At 41.6% G+C, this 15,477-nt stretch overlaps 1 protein-coding gene across 2 annotated transcripts in view; it reads left to right on the top strand.

Moving 5' to 3' along the window:
* gpc5b (glypican 5b) overlaps window positions 1–14,164 on the top strand; it is a 507,172-nt gene extending 493,008 nt beyond the window's left edge. For both annotated transcript variants that reach the window (XM_052017859.1, XM_052017858.1), the window contains one exon: window positions 6,549–14,164. In XM_052017859.1, coding sequence (XP_051873819.1) covers window positions 6,549–6,748 — 200 coding nt within the window. In that variant the 3' untranslated portion in view covers window positions 6,749–14,164. The remainder of the gene's footprint in view (window positions 1–6,548) is intronic.
* The last annotated feature ends 1,313 nt before the right edge of the window (window positions 14,165–15,477 follow it).

Genomic DNA, 15,477 nt, shown 5'->3' with positions numbered 1-15,477 from the left:
TCTCTTTACACCAGGGAGGTTAATGCAGCTGGACAGTTGCCTTTTCTGAGTTCCCACATCTGAGACATCAGAAGTAACAAACTTGCAGCATGAAAGCAGGCACACAATTACAGCATGAGCATCCCAGCTAGAATTCAGAGCCAGACTGTCAGTTCCTCCTCTGCAATGTGCGGCACAGAGTTTGAAGAGCTGGAGATGGGAATGGTTCCATTGGAGCTGCCATTACCATTACCTCATAGTCATTATGTTATTAATATCTATTGGTAAATAATGACAGCAAGAAATATTAAGGTTAAATAAAAAGCTTCAAAAATTTTGATCTATTGATTAAAATACTCTGAGTTATATTTTTACCTGCAGGGACGAGTTAAAAGTAGAACATTTCAATTCTTTTTTTTAAATTCTTTTAGCATAATCTACTCAAAGGTTCAATGTCCTTGTCAACCACTAAAAATAACCTTGGTAATGGGAATTGAAACAGCTCAATGGTGGAAGGAAGCAGCTTGGAAGCAAGCAGTAATGGCTGGGCAGTAGAATACAGCAGGCTGTGACAGAGGACGGGTGACTTGATTAATGGGTGTATGGGTTGAGTCCTTCAAGCTTCTGCCTCTAACTACTGCACAGTATTACAACAGCATTTATGTATAGGAGTGCATTATGTTCAAAGTATTATCTCTGTGTTTATGTATACATGCCTGTAGAGGACAGTACTTTATACAGACAAATAATACTGCCCTGCACTAATCAATCTTCCATTGCACTGCATTATGAAGTCAGTGACTATGGTCTCTCATGCTCGTTGATTCTCTGACTTTCATTTTCTCTTTTATGACTGTTCTCTCCAGCCTTTTTGCTTCTGCTGCCCTCTTCTACATCTTGTCCTTTTTCTTTTTGTGTGGGAAATGAGAAGTATGTTGTCGGTGGAGCCTGATAAGTAGCCATTGACTGCCTTTGGAGTTGGGAACATGTGCCCACCAGCAGTTTCGTAGACATACAGCACAGAAACAGGCCCGTCAGCCCACCATGTACATCTGCCCAATTCCTCATTAGCAATGCACCCCTTGCCTTTACACTTTTGAATGATCTAGACTGCACCCTAAAGACCTTCATCCTGTCCTCCATCCTTCCAGTCTAACTTTCATAGATGGGTGGTTTGGGCAAAAGCCTTCTTGCCCTCAAAATTTGCCCTCCTTCCCTCTCCCTTTCCAACCATCTGAAGGAATTCATTTATTTTAAAGACACAACTTGACTTAATATAAATCAAATTAGAAAGAGGAAAATAATGCTTCCATGATTCCTGTTTCTCTCTGTCTTACTGGTTTTGGAAATTAATTGATGCTTGAGAATTAGAAATCAGGTGACAAACTTTCTTAGAGACACAAGAGACTGCGGAAGCTGGAATCTAGAGCAAAAAACAGTCTGCTGGAGGAAATCAGTGGAGCCCTGATGCAGGGTTTTGACCCGAAATGTCGACAGTTCCTTTCCTCCCATGGATGCTGATCGAGCTGCTAAGTTCCTCCAGCAACACACACAAAAAGTGGTGGAGGAACTCAGCAGGTCAGGTGGCATTTATGGAGGGATATAAGCTGTCGATGTTTCGGGTTGAGACCCACTGAAACATTGACTGCTTATTTCCCTCCATAGGTGCTGCCTGACCTGCTGAGTTCCTCCACCACTTTTTGTGTGTGTTGCTCCAGATTCCAGCATCTGCAGAATCTTTAGTGCCTCCAAGTTCGTCCAGCAGGGCATGCTATGTTGGCGCCGGAAGTGTGGTGACACTTGCAGGCTGCCCCCAGAACACTCTATACAAAAAGATGTATTTCACTGTGCATTTCAATGTACATGTGACTAATAAAGATCTGATCTGATCTGATCTGATTTTATCTTATCTTATCTTATCAAATTGTTTGTTGCAGCAAGCTATCTTATTCATTCTGAGATGATGGCTGGGGAAGGAGATACAATTGGTAGCTTCAGATAATACCATCATTCTTAATGATACAGTGTGGAAACAGACCGTTCAGCTGACATAATCCATGCTGACCATCAACCACCCATTTACACTAATCCTATATTAATCCCATTTTATCCTCACCACATTCCATCAACTCCCCTCAGATCCTACCACTCACCTACACGCTACGGTGGCCAATTAACTACTGAACTGCACAGCTTTGGGATGTGGGAAGATCAAAACATGGAGGATCGAAAGAAGCTGCAGAGGTTTGTAGACTCAGTCAGCTCCATCACGGGCACAACCCTCCCTGCCATCGAGGACACCTTCAAGAGGTGGTGCCTCAAGAGGGCAGCATCCATCGTTAAGGACCCTCACCATCCGGGACATGCCCTCTTCTTGTTACTACCATCAGGGAGGAGGTACAGGAGCCTGAAGACCCACACTCAGTGTTTCAGGAACAGCTTCTTCCCCTCCACCATCTGATTTCTGAACGGTCCATGAACCCATGAACACTACCTCATTATTCTTCTTTTGCACTACTTATTTATTTTTGTAACTTATAGTAATTCTCATGTCTTTATGCCTTGCATTGTATTGTTGCCGCAAAACAACAAATTTCATGACATATGTCAGTGATAAGAAACCTGATTCTGGTTCTGATTCTGAAACCAGAGCACCCGGAGCAACCCCATACTATCACAGGGAGAACATGCAAACTCCACACAGACATCACTGGAGATCAGAATTAAACCTGGTCTCTGATACTATGTGACAGCAACACCACTATATTTTACCATGCTACCATATTTTTAAAAAAACTGAATTAAGATTTTCAAAGACCTATAATGAGATTTCAATTCTCTATTATTAGTTCAGACATCCAGGTAACTACTGCCATAACATCATCTGTCTTTCACAAAGAGATCAGTGTGAGATCTTGATAAATTCGTCTGAACAGCTCTTCTTTCAGTCAGCCTACTGGATACCACATCAAACCGCAGTACGATGAAGTATAATTACAGCTTGCAAATTAATTTAATATTGCAACTGCAATATAATCTTACACAGGTTTCAAGGGTGTATTTTGAATTAAATGTTAACTAAATAAATGCAGAGTAAAAGATTACACTTAACAGCCAGCTTTGAAGGCTTACAAAGCAAAAATCAGACTTCTAAGCAGATGTAACACTAATGTCCAACCCTGGCATCTTGGGCTCATTGGTGGGCATAATTCCTCTCTGGAAGTGCAAAGTCAAAAAGGCAATGTTATGGCAGTCTTATGATGCACTTAGGCCCATAAGATAAACTCACAAATAGATGGGGTGATGAATATATATATATATAGTATGGACAGGTTCAGCACGAAGGAGTTGATGGAGTTCTCGACCAGGATAGAATTCAAGTCTCCTGTGAAAGGAGTTTGTGTGTTACTCTGGCAAGATTCAGATAGGTAGGAGTGGAGTTGGTGAGCTGGATAACAAGAGAGGCATAGAAGGAGGATCATAGAGTCATAGAGCAATACGGCACAGAAACAGGTCCTTCAGCCCAACTCGTCCAAGATGTCCATTTAAGCAAGTTGCATTTGCCTGCATTTGGCCCATATCCCTCTAAACCTTTCCTATCTATGTACCTGTCCAAATGTCTTTTAATATGATGGACCATGGAAGAGATTGAGGAAGATGAATAGGGACAATGCATTTGCTTCACCAAGGAGAACAGTGTTCACAACTGATTCAGACCATCTGACTGCTGTGAAGACTGCAAACTGCACTTGGGTTTGAACAGGGAGTTGAGGGGATTGACCCAATATGCATTATTATCAATGAGGCATAGCTGTAATCTCAGAATTGAAGTGAATGCCAAGGTGGTTTTGCAGAGCTGACCTAGTTAGAGTGGGAGAAGAAAATGGTGCTGGCGACCTATTGGTTTCAAAGAGATGGAGATGAGTAAGACCATGAAATATGATGGGCTACTGATCCAAACATGTCATCAGTGTTTCAAGCTCAACTGGACTGGTGGGTGTTGCTTTTAGCAACATTGATGAGGGAAGTTCAGCTAGCCTTTCCACGACTGTCTGCTGTTCTCTGACCCCCACCAGAAGCAAGGTGGAACAGGACTGGTCTGACACCAGTGCTTCCACGGCTGACTAGCTAGCCATAGTCCCTAAGAGGAAAGGACTATCAGGAAAGGGCAGTCAATAGCCTTGGAACCAACCCAAGCAAAACCCGGGTAAAAGGAAAAAACTTGGAAGGGCAATGATGATGGGCCAAAGTATCAGCATCTGACCAGCAACTTCCACTGTTGACTGCCAATATTTCTCTCCTTCTCAGGACAGAAGGTGGTCAGATCAGCAGAGTCACTCACCGATCACCAAGGTGGCACCCTTCCAAAGACTTGTTTGTCAAATCTTGGCAGGACTAGTAGAACCTCGGAATCTAGCTTATCAAGTGCAAAGAATACATTTTATTCAAAATATCACACCAAAGCACTTAAATCTTCGTAAAGTGTCATTGCATTCCTGTACAAATTTGAAATGGAAATAGCATTTTACAAATCAGATTTTAATTGTCATAGTTCATAATGAAACAAATACCATTGTATAAATCAAGACCCTGTGTCAACTTATGGGATAAGAACTTATATTGACAATATTTGTCCAATTGCTGTTGTAATAAAAGTGTAAATTTTTAAGTAAACAAGCTAACACCTCCATTAAATGGCATAAGAGAGAGAGAGGGAAAGAATGAAATTTTACAACTGACAAAGTTGTTCTGAAGAGCAGTCACTGTCATAATACATCATGACGATATTAAGTAAAAGCTTGGTGATGGCAAATGGAATTCGGACCTTGTTCCTGATCTCCACTTTGTGACATTATTTTCCATGCCAATCATAGTAAATAGAAACAAATATGTGTGCGTGTTTGCTTTCTGCCAAGTGTCGCCACAAAGCTGGCCTTGTTTTTATTTGTGGGATTAATTGTGCAGTAAGATCCTGCTGGGAACTAAATCCGTGGATCTAGTAGTGATGAACACAGAAATAAATATTTGGCACAGGGTCTCTGACTCAGTCAGATGGGTATGGCAGAGTCATATAGCTGCCTCACAACTCACTCATTAACACAGATATTGATTAATATTTGCCTTATCAATTTTTGACTGGAGATAAAACAAAGTTGTACAACCAAGAATTCAATAGTCTGAAAAGCTAACAACACGTATCTGGTACAATAAAATGGACTCTTGATCTCACAATCTACCTCGTTATGACCTTGCCCCTTATTGTCTGCCTGCACTGCACTTTCTCTGGAGCTGTTCCACTTTATTCTGCATTCTGTTATTGTTTTACCTTGTACTACCTCAATGCACTGTGTAATGAATTGATCTATATGAACGGTATGCAAGACAAATTTCACTGTACCTTGGTACATGTGACAATAATAAACAAATTCTAATTCCAATTATTACCTTAGATTGTTTTTCATGGAGATTAAATTCAAGGGTATTTAATTGCAATGTGATAATTTGGATTTTTGTCATAAAGACTCCTTCTCTTCCAACTACACATGCCCACCTTTCTGTGAACTTTGTGTTTCTTTAGTTTTATTGGGAGATCTTTCTGCTTCCATTTGGCTCTTTCCCAAAGTTTTTCTGGAGCAGGTGTACTTGAATTTCTGGATTGGCATTCACTGTGTAATATGATCAGCATATTATAAAGCTTCTGCTCCATTGCCTGTTTTTTCTCTGGATTTTTTTTTCCCTCTTAACTATGCTGTTGAATTGTTACTATAAAAAAGGTCCTAACTCTTTCTCATCATTGGTTACCTCATTCTTTATAAATACTGCTACTGCAGTTACTTGGAACCCACTAGTGTCCAATAATATTTTGCAATTATAAACTGTACTTTAAAAAAACACTGCTCTGAGTGTCTATCAGCACTATTGCATCATCAGAGATTGTTATGTACTATAGTAACTGATCTAAGGCCACTGATTTGCATGCTCTTCTAAAGGCTATTGTTAATGGTACAAGGTTATTTTATGAGGCACAACATGTAGAAAAGTATGCTGTGAATAAAAGGAATCAGATTGAGAGGACCCATGCCATTAAGGAAGTTTATGTGAATTTTGATCTAAGTGGTGATGGATGGATTTGATTAGACATGCCACTCAGGACAAGCACAGAACTTGACTTGAGAAACCTGTTCTTCTTTTATGGTTTGTGTGTCTTTAAGGCTCTTCCTCTGTGTGCTGGGTTTCACCAGAGGATGCTGAACTTTGTCGGAAGTCCATCAGGGTCAGTGAGGGTTTGCCAAATGTCACACATTGTAGTCATTACTGCCTGGTAACAAGCTGGTATATGGTGGGTCAGACATTCCATAGAGTAAAGACCTAAAGCTGTAGTGCTCTTGGTTAATATGGTATTAACACCTTGTAGATATTGTCTGTTATTGCGATGATAATGATGGATACAGATTTGCCAATTTATTCCTAGAGTTTGCATGCCATCTGTTCTGCCATTCTAATTAAGCACAACCATACTAAACAAGTCAATCCCTAACAGTCCCTTTTTGTCTCTTTCCTCTCCTCAGATGCGCCAGAGGACCGGTGGGCAAAAAACAAGATTTTCCCAGCTGTAGCCCCCACTCTGAGGGGAGCCAAGATGACATCTCCAAGCTCATCACCCAGCACCACAGCACATAGCAAACCAGGAGCAGCCCCCAATCACTGCAGCCCATTATCTATTGCCATAATCACAACATTGGGGCTGCTGTGTCATTGGTTGTTATAGTTGCAATGTGTTACGGCTACAGTAGCCTGCCTTTATTTATCCAGTATTACAATCATCACGCAGCTTTTTTTCTTATTGGAGGTCAGCTGATGCTTTAGGATCTGTGTTCTTGTAATATAGTCGAGAGCTGCAATATACTATAGCAAACTATTGTTCTAGAAGCGTTCTGTTTGAACAAAACAAATCATGTGAAAACTGTACATAGTTTGTAAAAAAAAACTAGATTTAGAGGTAAAGTATCTGCCAGACTACAAATACGTAATCATTTTTGAGCATAATCTGTGTGAACAAATGTCCTTTCTCCTGCACATTCATCTCTAAGGCAATGCATTTGTTTTCTCAGTGTAACTCACAGCTACTTAAGGCCTGATATACCTTCTTGCATTGCAGCTTGTTCCTTTAATTACATAGATTTATCACTCACTCCTCTGCTGAGCAGGCATATGATGACATGTGCAGTCATGAGCCTTAGGTCCAGAAGACCACATCTTTGATCCCCTACAAGCCAGATGGAATAGTTGTCTGGGGTATCATTATTGGCCTCATTACTTCTGGGCTAGAGAAGGGACAGGGCAAGTCATACCAGGACTTGATACTGATGATAATTACACAGTGGGTGCTGCTGAACAATGGCAACATGGGCAACTGGATCCAGTTGTAGTTTTAAGGTTGGTCAACCTTGACTTTATCCAAGTGGGCCCCTTAGTGCGGGACATGCAAGACAACCCCAATCCTCCCAGTTTGCCATGAAGGTAAGGCTTGATGAACAGGCCCTTCAGCCCACTGAATCCATGCTGACCACTCGCACTCATGTTGACACTAATCCTACCCTGATCCATTTTATTCTCCCCCACTTTCCCCCAAAACTTAACCCCCAGTTTCTACCACTCACCTACCCACTTGGGGCAATTTACGGTGACTAATTAACCGACCAACACTCACATTTTTGGGATGTGGGAGGAAACCGGAGCACCCAGGAGAAACTCACACGGTCAGAGAGAGGACATACAAATTCCACACAGACGACACCCGAGGTCAGGATTGAACCCAGGTTTCTGGAGCTGTGAGGCAGCAGATCAACTAAGTGTGCCACTGTGCTGTCCCAACTGGTGAGACAGCCTTTCCTGTAGAAACTATAAAGATGCCTTTCCTTTAATGACAAGTTTTTGGTGAGGGGGCAGGGTTTATTACACTTACAAAACTGTTTTCAACATTTACATGACTGCAGATCAGATTTCTCAAGGCCAGTTGCTGTCTCCACCTGGATTTTGAGGTCTGCTGTAACTATAGCTGAGTGTTTTCAGTTAAATGTGTTTCTCTTTTGTTGAAAGAAAACAGTGATTTTATTTGTAACCTGAACTTGTCTTTCAGAAAGGAGACCAATTCTACGTTACATAAGAAGTTTACTGTTTGTAATCCTCCTCAGTGCCCTAATAGTTATCCCACCAACTGACGCCAGACAACCAATAATTATCATATTGCTGCTTGTGTTGCAGCTCAGTTTGCCGCACTCATTTCACACACCTCAAGCCTGGCATCTCCTCGGACCACTCTGCTCTTCTGCTCCCATACTATCCTGTCCATCCGCATCTCAAGCTTGATTTCTCCTCTCCTCCATCTCTTCGGACAAGACATTAACAAAGGCCACAGCTGAACATCAAGGTAGACATAAAAGGTCCCAGTGACCTTGTTCGAAAAAGAGCGGGTGATTCCTCCCTAATTTCTGAACAGACAGTCACCCCTCAACCAGCACTGAGTAGCTTGGCTGCCCCATCTCCTGACATTACTGCAGTGACTGCACTTCTAAAATATATCATCTGCTGACGAGCATTTTGAATCCTGAGGTCATAAAATAAGCTCAATCTAAATGTTTTCTTTCTTTAATTTATCCCTTCTATACACGGTCTATTATTTAGAAAGTCAGAAGTTTACATTTAAGAGGTTGCTGAACAACTGTACGCTTCGAAGTTTGTATTTCTTGGCCACATGTGCGTAACAGATGGTTGATGAAGCAACCAGAAAGCCTCCCCTCTGCTCACAACTCTCTTCCTACTATCCTCATTCCAGCTGCAAAGCCTGGGAAGGATCCTCTTTATGATCACATCTGGAAGTGCCAACTCTCTCCAAAAGGAAATGCATTTCCGCTCCAAAAGAAACAGTTGCCTTCACCGCCCTGATGATCAATCCCACCCCTCTGCGGGTGGTAAGCATCAGATCTCAGCCAAAGCTGAGTCACTCTAGCGGTATCACTGTTCCGCATCTACCTCCTGTCGACATCCAGATGTCATTGGTCAATGCTTCACCAGATGTTGGTGACTTAACTTCATTAGATCACTCAGTTATTGAAAAAAAAGTGGAAAGTTAGGCAGTGTGCTTTGGCGAAAGATGTCTTTTATCAGATCAAGAGCTCGGCAAGAATACTTTGAAGCCTTTGGATGAGGCTTCACTCCGCATCCTCCGCATAATCTTATAAGGATTTGCATGGCTGAAAGGTGGCCCATGGCTTCATGAAGGAACCCTCCAGCTTTGGAATAAGGTGCAGTCTTTGACTATACCAGTACTTGCTTCATGTGAGGACAGTGCTCCTTATCACCTTCTCTTCAACCTGTGGACCAAGGGTGGGAGGTGATGGAGGTGAAAATCCTTAACTGTTTTTTAAATCCGCTTCAACATTTCATTTTGAGTGACTTGTACAGTGGCTCCCAGTTAAGCAGTGCCTTGGTTTTAAAATATCTTTGGTTTCAAATTTCTCCATAGCTTCAACCCCTTGTCATTTCCTCCTGGGTGACAACTCTCCAAGGTATTTGTCCTTGTACTATTCTGCAGTGTTGTGCATGATGACTTCTATTGCTTCTCATTAGCAACCTTGCCTTCAGCTGCCAAGGCACAAGGTCCTGACACTTCCTCTCTAAATCTATCTGCTTTTCATTCCACTGTTAGATGCTTCATAAAAACTACCATTTTCAGACCAAAAGTCACCTGCATTTCAAATTTTGTTTTAGATGCTCCTGAGAAAAACTGTGGGACCTTCTACTAGGTTGGAGACACCGTATAAGTGAAATTATTATTACATTTCACTTCACTGGAGAACAGTCAGCAAAACATTTCAAAGAGAGATTACTTGTGTCTTAACATCCTTAACACACATTTTGTCTTCTGGCCCACTAAAATTCTTAGAATGGAAAATAAATAAATCTTGCTGTCCCCCGTTTTCACACTGCCAACATGGTTATATTGGCACTTCATCTTCAATTTGGTTGTGTTATAGTTTTGTTACTGGTAAAACAACCAGAAACCTTGACAAATATTGCATCGTACACAAATTCATAATCCCTCTTTGGCAGTTTATGGACTAGAATCCAATCTTAAATAGAAATACGGGAATAAAAAAAAAGTAAAAGTAACAATGAAACTATTAAAACTGACCTAAAGACCCAAAACTAATGTCCTTAAGGGGGGAAAAGAAAGCTATTGTCTTTACCCAGTTTGGCTGGTTCATGACTCTGGTCATAGATCAAAGTGGAAATCTCTAATTTACCCTCTGAAGTTGCCAAACAAGTCACTCAGTTGTTTCAAGCTACTTGCATCCCTGTGTGTACCTTCACCACCCAGACTGTAGTTGCTAAAGTAGGCAAATCAAAACCCCTTCAAGCCCAATAAGGATCGTCAGTAAATGCTGGCTCTTTGAGAAGAACCATTAAAGCAAAGCTTTGTCTGCCCTCTCAGGTAGATACAGAAAATCCTATTGTTGAGAAGAGCTAAGGAGTTATTCCCAACCTCTTGGCCAACAATAATCCCTCCACCAACATCACTGAAAAACAGGTGCTTGGTCATTGCAGCTCGCTATGTGTAAATTGTGTTTCCTCTGTCACAATAGCGACTACTCTTCAGAAATACTTCAACAGCAGTAAATCACTTTGAGATGTCTTGAGATCTCAAAAGTCTTTCTTTCTTGCTTGTCTGTGTATCCGTGTGAATTGTAGCTACAGTGGTGCATATGCTGGGTTAATCTCCAAAACGGAGGACTGCACACACTGCACTGTTTTACTATAATATATTGCAGCTTTAAAAGAGTTTCCGTCAAAACTAAACAATACAATTGTACTTGCTACATATTACAGGAAGAGGAAGAGTAACACGTTAAAAAGAAACACTTGCTTCAATAAACGAGCAGCAACATTGCTCTTTCACTGCTACACAGAAACTTTGCTGGCTTTGCAAATGTACTCTCAATGAGTCCTGGTATTAAAGAACTGTCTATTCGACTACCTTTAACAAAGAAAACGATTTTGCCAATAAAATTAATTATTTTATACACAGTATTTAACCCATATGCATCAGTTTTACCGGAGGAGCAAGGCCTATAGAAAATGGCTAACAATATAATTGTAGGGTTAATTCAATGTTTGCATGGGGTATAAGCTGGAGATGAGGCTATAATATTGATATTTCAGTTATCAACCCCAGTCTCCTGTTCTGTCTGAATGCAAGATGTCCTGGTAACTCTTTGGTATACACGGAAGAGCCAATCAAGTATAGCATTGCAGCGAGCAGTAAGAAGAGACCAAGTTAGGGATTGGGTTACACAATAGGCACAATGGTATAATTCCAGCCTTTCATCTGCAAGACATGGATTGCAATCCAGCCCACACAGTGTCACATCTATGCCCATCCTATGTACAATACATTGATAGTAAACTTAGCGTAGATCCTACATGGCACATCCAGAGCAAGAAACTCTGTGCTGTAGCGGCAATTCTTTAAGCTTCCACCATTGAGGCTCATTGGGGAAATGGAAAATATCACATTGGTGCAATAACACTTCTCTTCTGACTAAAGAGAGAAAGTACAGCAACACAATGGTGTAGCTAGTATAGCCAGTGCCTCACAGCACCAGGGACCCGGGTTCAATCTGGACCTCAGGTGTTGTCTGTGTGGAGTTTGCATGTTCTCCCTGTGACCTTATGGGTTTCCTCTGGGTGTGCCGGTTTCTTCCCACATCCCAAAGATGTATGGGTTATTAGGTTAATTAGCTACTGTAAATTGCCCCAGTGGGTGTAGGTGAGAAGTAGTATCTGGGGCAGCTGATGAGAAGGTTGGGAGAATAAAATGAGATCAGTGTAAATGGGTAGTTAATGGTTGGCATGGACTTGGTGGGCCAAAGGGCCTGTTTCTGTGCTGTATGACTCTATGACATTATGGAACACATTTGTCATCAAGCTTTATAACTTGCCTATAGATTAAGTGGTTAGCTTTATCATCTTCAAGAGGAATTTGAAGTAGATTAGAACTGGGAAGATCAGATATTAATAGTATATAGTTATGTACAGTATACATTAGTAGTATATAGATTCAAGCTCAGTTGCATAATTGTTCAGATTCAGACATATCTAGGGATAACCAAAGCGGTGAGAAAAGATGAGATCTAACAAGATGGGGATAATGCAAGTGCCTGCGACAATGATATGAGGAATGGTCACACAAATGTTTAGAAAGATTTCTAAGAGCCCAAGAAGGCATCCTAACCCCTCATCAAACTGCCAAAACTGTGGCTGGAAAATCAAGGGCACCAGATTTGAAAGACAGAGGCGTATTTCTGTGTTGGTGCCAAGGTGATGTTGCATGCAGTGCTTTAGAGCAGAGTTTCTCGCCTGTGATGTTGCACTCCATCACCCATCAGCCAGCACTGCGGGAGGAATTTCTGACCACTGCGACCCTGCATTGTGCCAATCCCTTGCTGCCTGGCAACCCCCTCTGACCCGAGACAACCATTAGTTGCAGCCCTCTCCCAGAACACTCCCAGCTGTTCTGCAGTGTTTGACAGGGTTACGGTGGATGCAGTCAATCTGCCAACACCAGCTGTTCAGCAGGCAGATGCACCTCAAGCAGTATTACATAAAGCAGAGAAATGAAGGACAGATGGCAAGATTTAAAAAAAAAATTAAAATCAATAAACTGCAGGTTCTAGAAATCTGAAATAAAAACAGAAAAGTGCTAGAAATACTCAGCTGGTCAGACAGGATCTGTGGGAAGAGAAAGACAATGTTTCAGGTCTGAGGCCATCAATTCTGAAGGGTTCTAAACCTGAAATGTTAACTCTGGTTCTCTCTCCACAGATGCTGCCTGATCTCCTGAGTGTTTCCAGCATTTTGTGTTTTTTGTTTCAGATGGCAAAATCAGACAATTGAACCACCCTCCTGTCCTCTCCCTAAGTTCTGATATGCTAAGTGTGGGTGCTCTGACTACTGTTAAAGGCTGCAGTGGTGAGATAGTGTGGTCTAATGGATGACTCCCAAGATTTATCGTGGCACTTTGATTATTACTGGGCCTGTATCCAGGTGGCACAGTAGCACAGCGAGTTGACCCACTGCCTCATAACTCCAGCAACCCTGGTTCGATCCTGACCTCCTGTCTGTCTGGAGTTTGCACATTCTCCCTGTGACTGCGTGGGTTTCTCTCAGTTGCTCTGGTTTCCTCCCACATCCCAAAGACGTGCAGGTTGGTAAGTTAATTGGTCATTAAGCTGCCCTAGTGTGTAGGTGAGTGGTAGAATCTGGTGGGAGTAAATGGAAATGTGGGGAGAATAAAATGGGATCCTGTAGAATGTAGATGCTTGATGGTCAGCATAAACTCAGTGGACTGAAGGGCCTGTTTCCTTACTGTATCACTCTATGAAATCAGGACGCTCTTTTCCACACAAAGGACGATGTCATAGAATCTTTGGGAGATACAGCATGGAAACAGGCCCTTCAGCCCATCAAGTTCATACCATTGACCACCCATTTACACTAATCCTACATTATTTCCATTCTTTATTCTCAGGAGCTGTGAGGCAGCAGCTCTGTTAGCTGCATCACTGTGCTGACCAATGGATATCTGAAAGGTATCTGGCAAAGTCTGTCAATGCTGGAGCTTCCGGGACAGGGTTATAGGTTTTTGATAGGTAATGGAATCCAATGATACAAGTCAATGGTAGATAAATGAGACTGAGGTACAGATCTGGCATGATTTCTTTGAATAGGGATCAGGCTGAAGGCTTTTTCTATTCCTATAGTAATGAGCACATCAAATACAGTGTAATGTATATAATAATAGCCATAAAGAGGTTTTATTCTTTTCCCTTTAAGAGTCGATCTCCTGTATAATGTTGATATTCTGTCTAAATTGTAATTTATGGATTTGCTGGCAAAAGGCCCAGAAAGGTTATGAAAGTGTTTGTAATTAACTGAACAATAACACAAGCACATTGAACTCGAATGTGTGTAATCCATTGTGGAAGGAAGAAAACATGTGGGCTGAGGATAATGTGCCGCAAGGTAGCTTCTTACAGAAGATTTGTGCTTCCGTTCTCTGCTTCTCATCAATCCTGTAAATAGACTTCAGTGGCATTGTGCAAGAGATGGTGATATGCAGTTTTGCAGGCCATTTGACTGATAACACAACAGGGCAAGTTTCCTATTTAGAACACTAGACTGGTGATGGGATCTGAAAACAAGTGGCAAGAGTTTGATGAGGATTTCCTGAAATTAAACTGAGTGCAACAGAAAAGGCACAGTACGTAAATAGAAGCTTATTAAACCTTGCTCTCTCGAGGACTTTGAATGAAGCATGTTCAAGGCAATATATACAGCACAGGAGATGCAGGCCAAGAACGAGACGTGAAGCTCCAGCTGAACATATTGGATGGAGGATGCAATGTGAGATGGGAGCCAGGACATTTGGCCCAAAGCATCTTTCCTGGGAAACCCTGAGCAGTGTGATTGATATAAAATGCCAGCAGCTGCAGGTTCCCCTCCAAGACAAACACCATCCCTGATTTGGAAATATATCAGTGTTCATACATAGCGCTGGTTCAAAGTTTGGGGACCCTGATCTGCGGCTGTTCCAGAAGGTAGCTCATCACCACCTTCTTGAGGAGCACAAGATGGGCCACAAATGCTGGTCCTGTCAGTGACTTGAAAAATATCAATGGATTGGAATGATGACTGAGCAAGGACACGTGGTTCAACATTTTGGAATGTGGTTCCCTTTTGGAGTTCCAGAAAGAGGCAGTGAAACAGTCCATTCAGCAACATTATATGTGGAAGCTATCTAGTGCCAACTGTCCAATCTTAAAATCATAGGTGCTTTGATTATCTCAGAGGATAGATCAATCACTCTATGTAATAGCCCTGAAGTCTATGGTGGAATATGGTTTAATCTATGGTCTATACTGTATGAGGTGCACTCAGCTAGGCAATCCAGTTGGCATCTGCAAAGGGAATAAACTAAGCCCTCTTATTAATACTCTAGGAAAGAGTGTATACACTAAGATATTCTGCAACCTCCAGTGTTAAATATTCACACACTCAGAAGAAATTTTCCTGAGAATTGGTATTAACTAGTGATGTCTCACACATAGTGGGCAGATCATTAAAACATTGAGGGTCACTTTCCACAATTTTACATCCATAATATCTAAATATCTTTGGACCTTTAGGGCATATCTATTCCTCTAACTCCCACAATGATACAGTTAAAAAAATACATGTCTTTTTCCCTTCAAATACAGCTTCCTGATAGGAATAATAAATTTAGTCACATACCTCGTTATCAGAAGAGGGTAGGAGAGGGAAGGTAATGATGATGGTAGGGAGAGGGAAACTTTTTAATGTAATCTCCTTGTTACACATCAGTATGTTTTCAGGAAGAATCGGAGTGCTGGGCAGAAAGAGTTTAATAATCACTGC

Source organism: Pristis pectinata, chromosome 6 (assembly GCF_009764475.1).
Source record: "Pristis pectinata isolate sPriPec2 chromosome 6, sPriPec2.1.pri, whole genome shotgun sequence".
NCBI lineage: Eukaryota > Metazoa > Chordata > Chondrichthyes > Rhinopristiformes > Pristidae > Pristis > Pristis pectinata.
The sequence above is the reverse complement of the archived record's forward strand: the minus strand, read 5'-3'. Positions and strand labels throughout refer to the sequence as shown.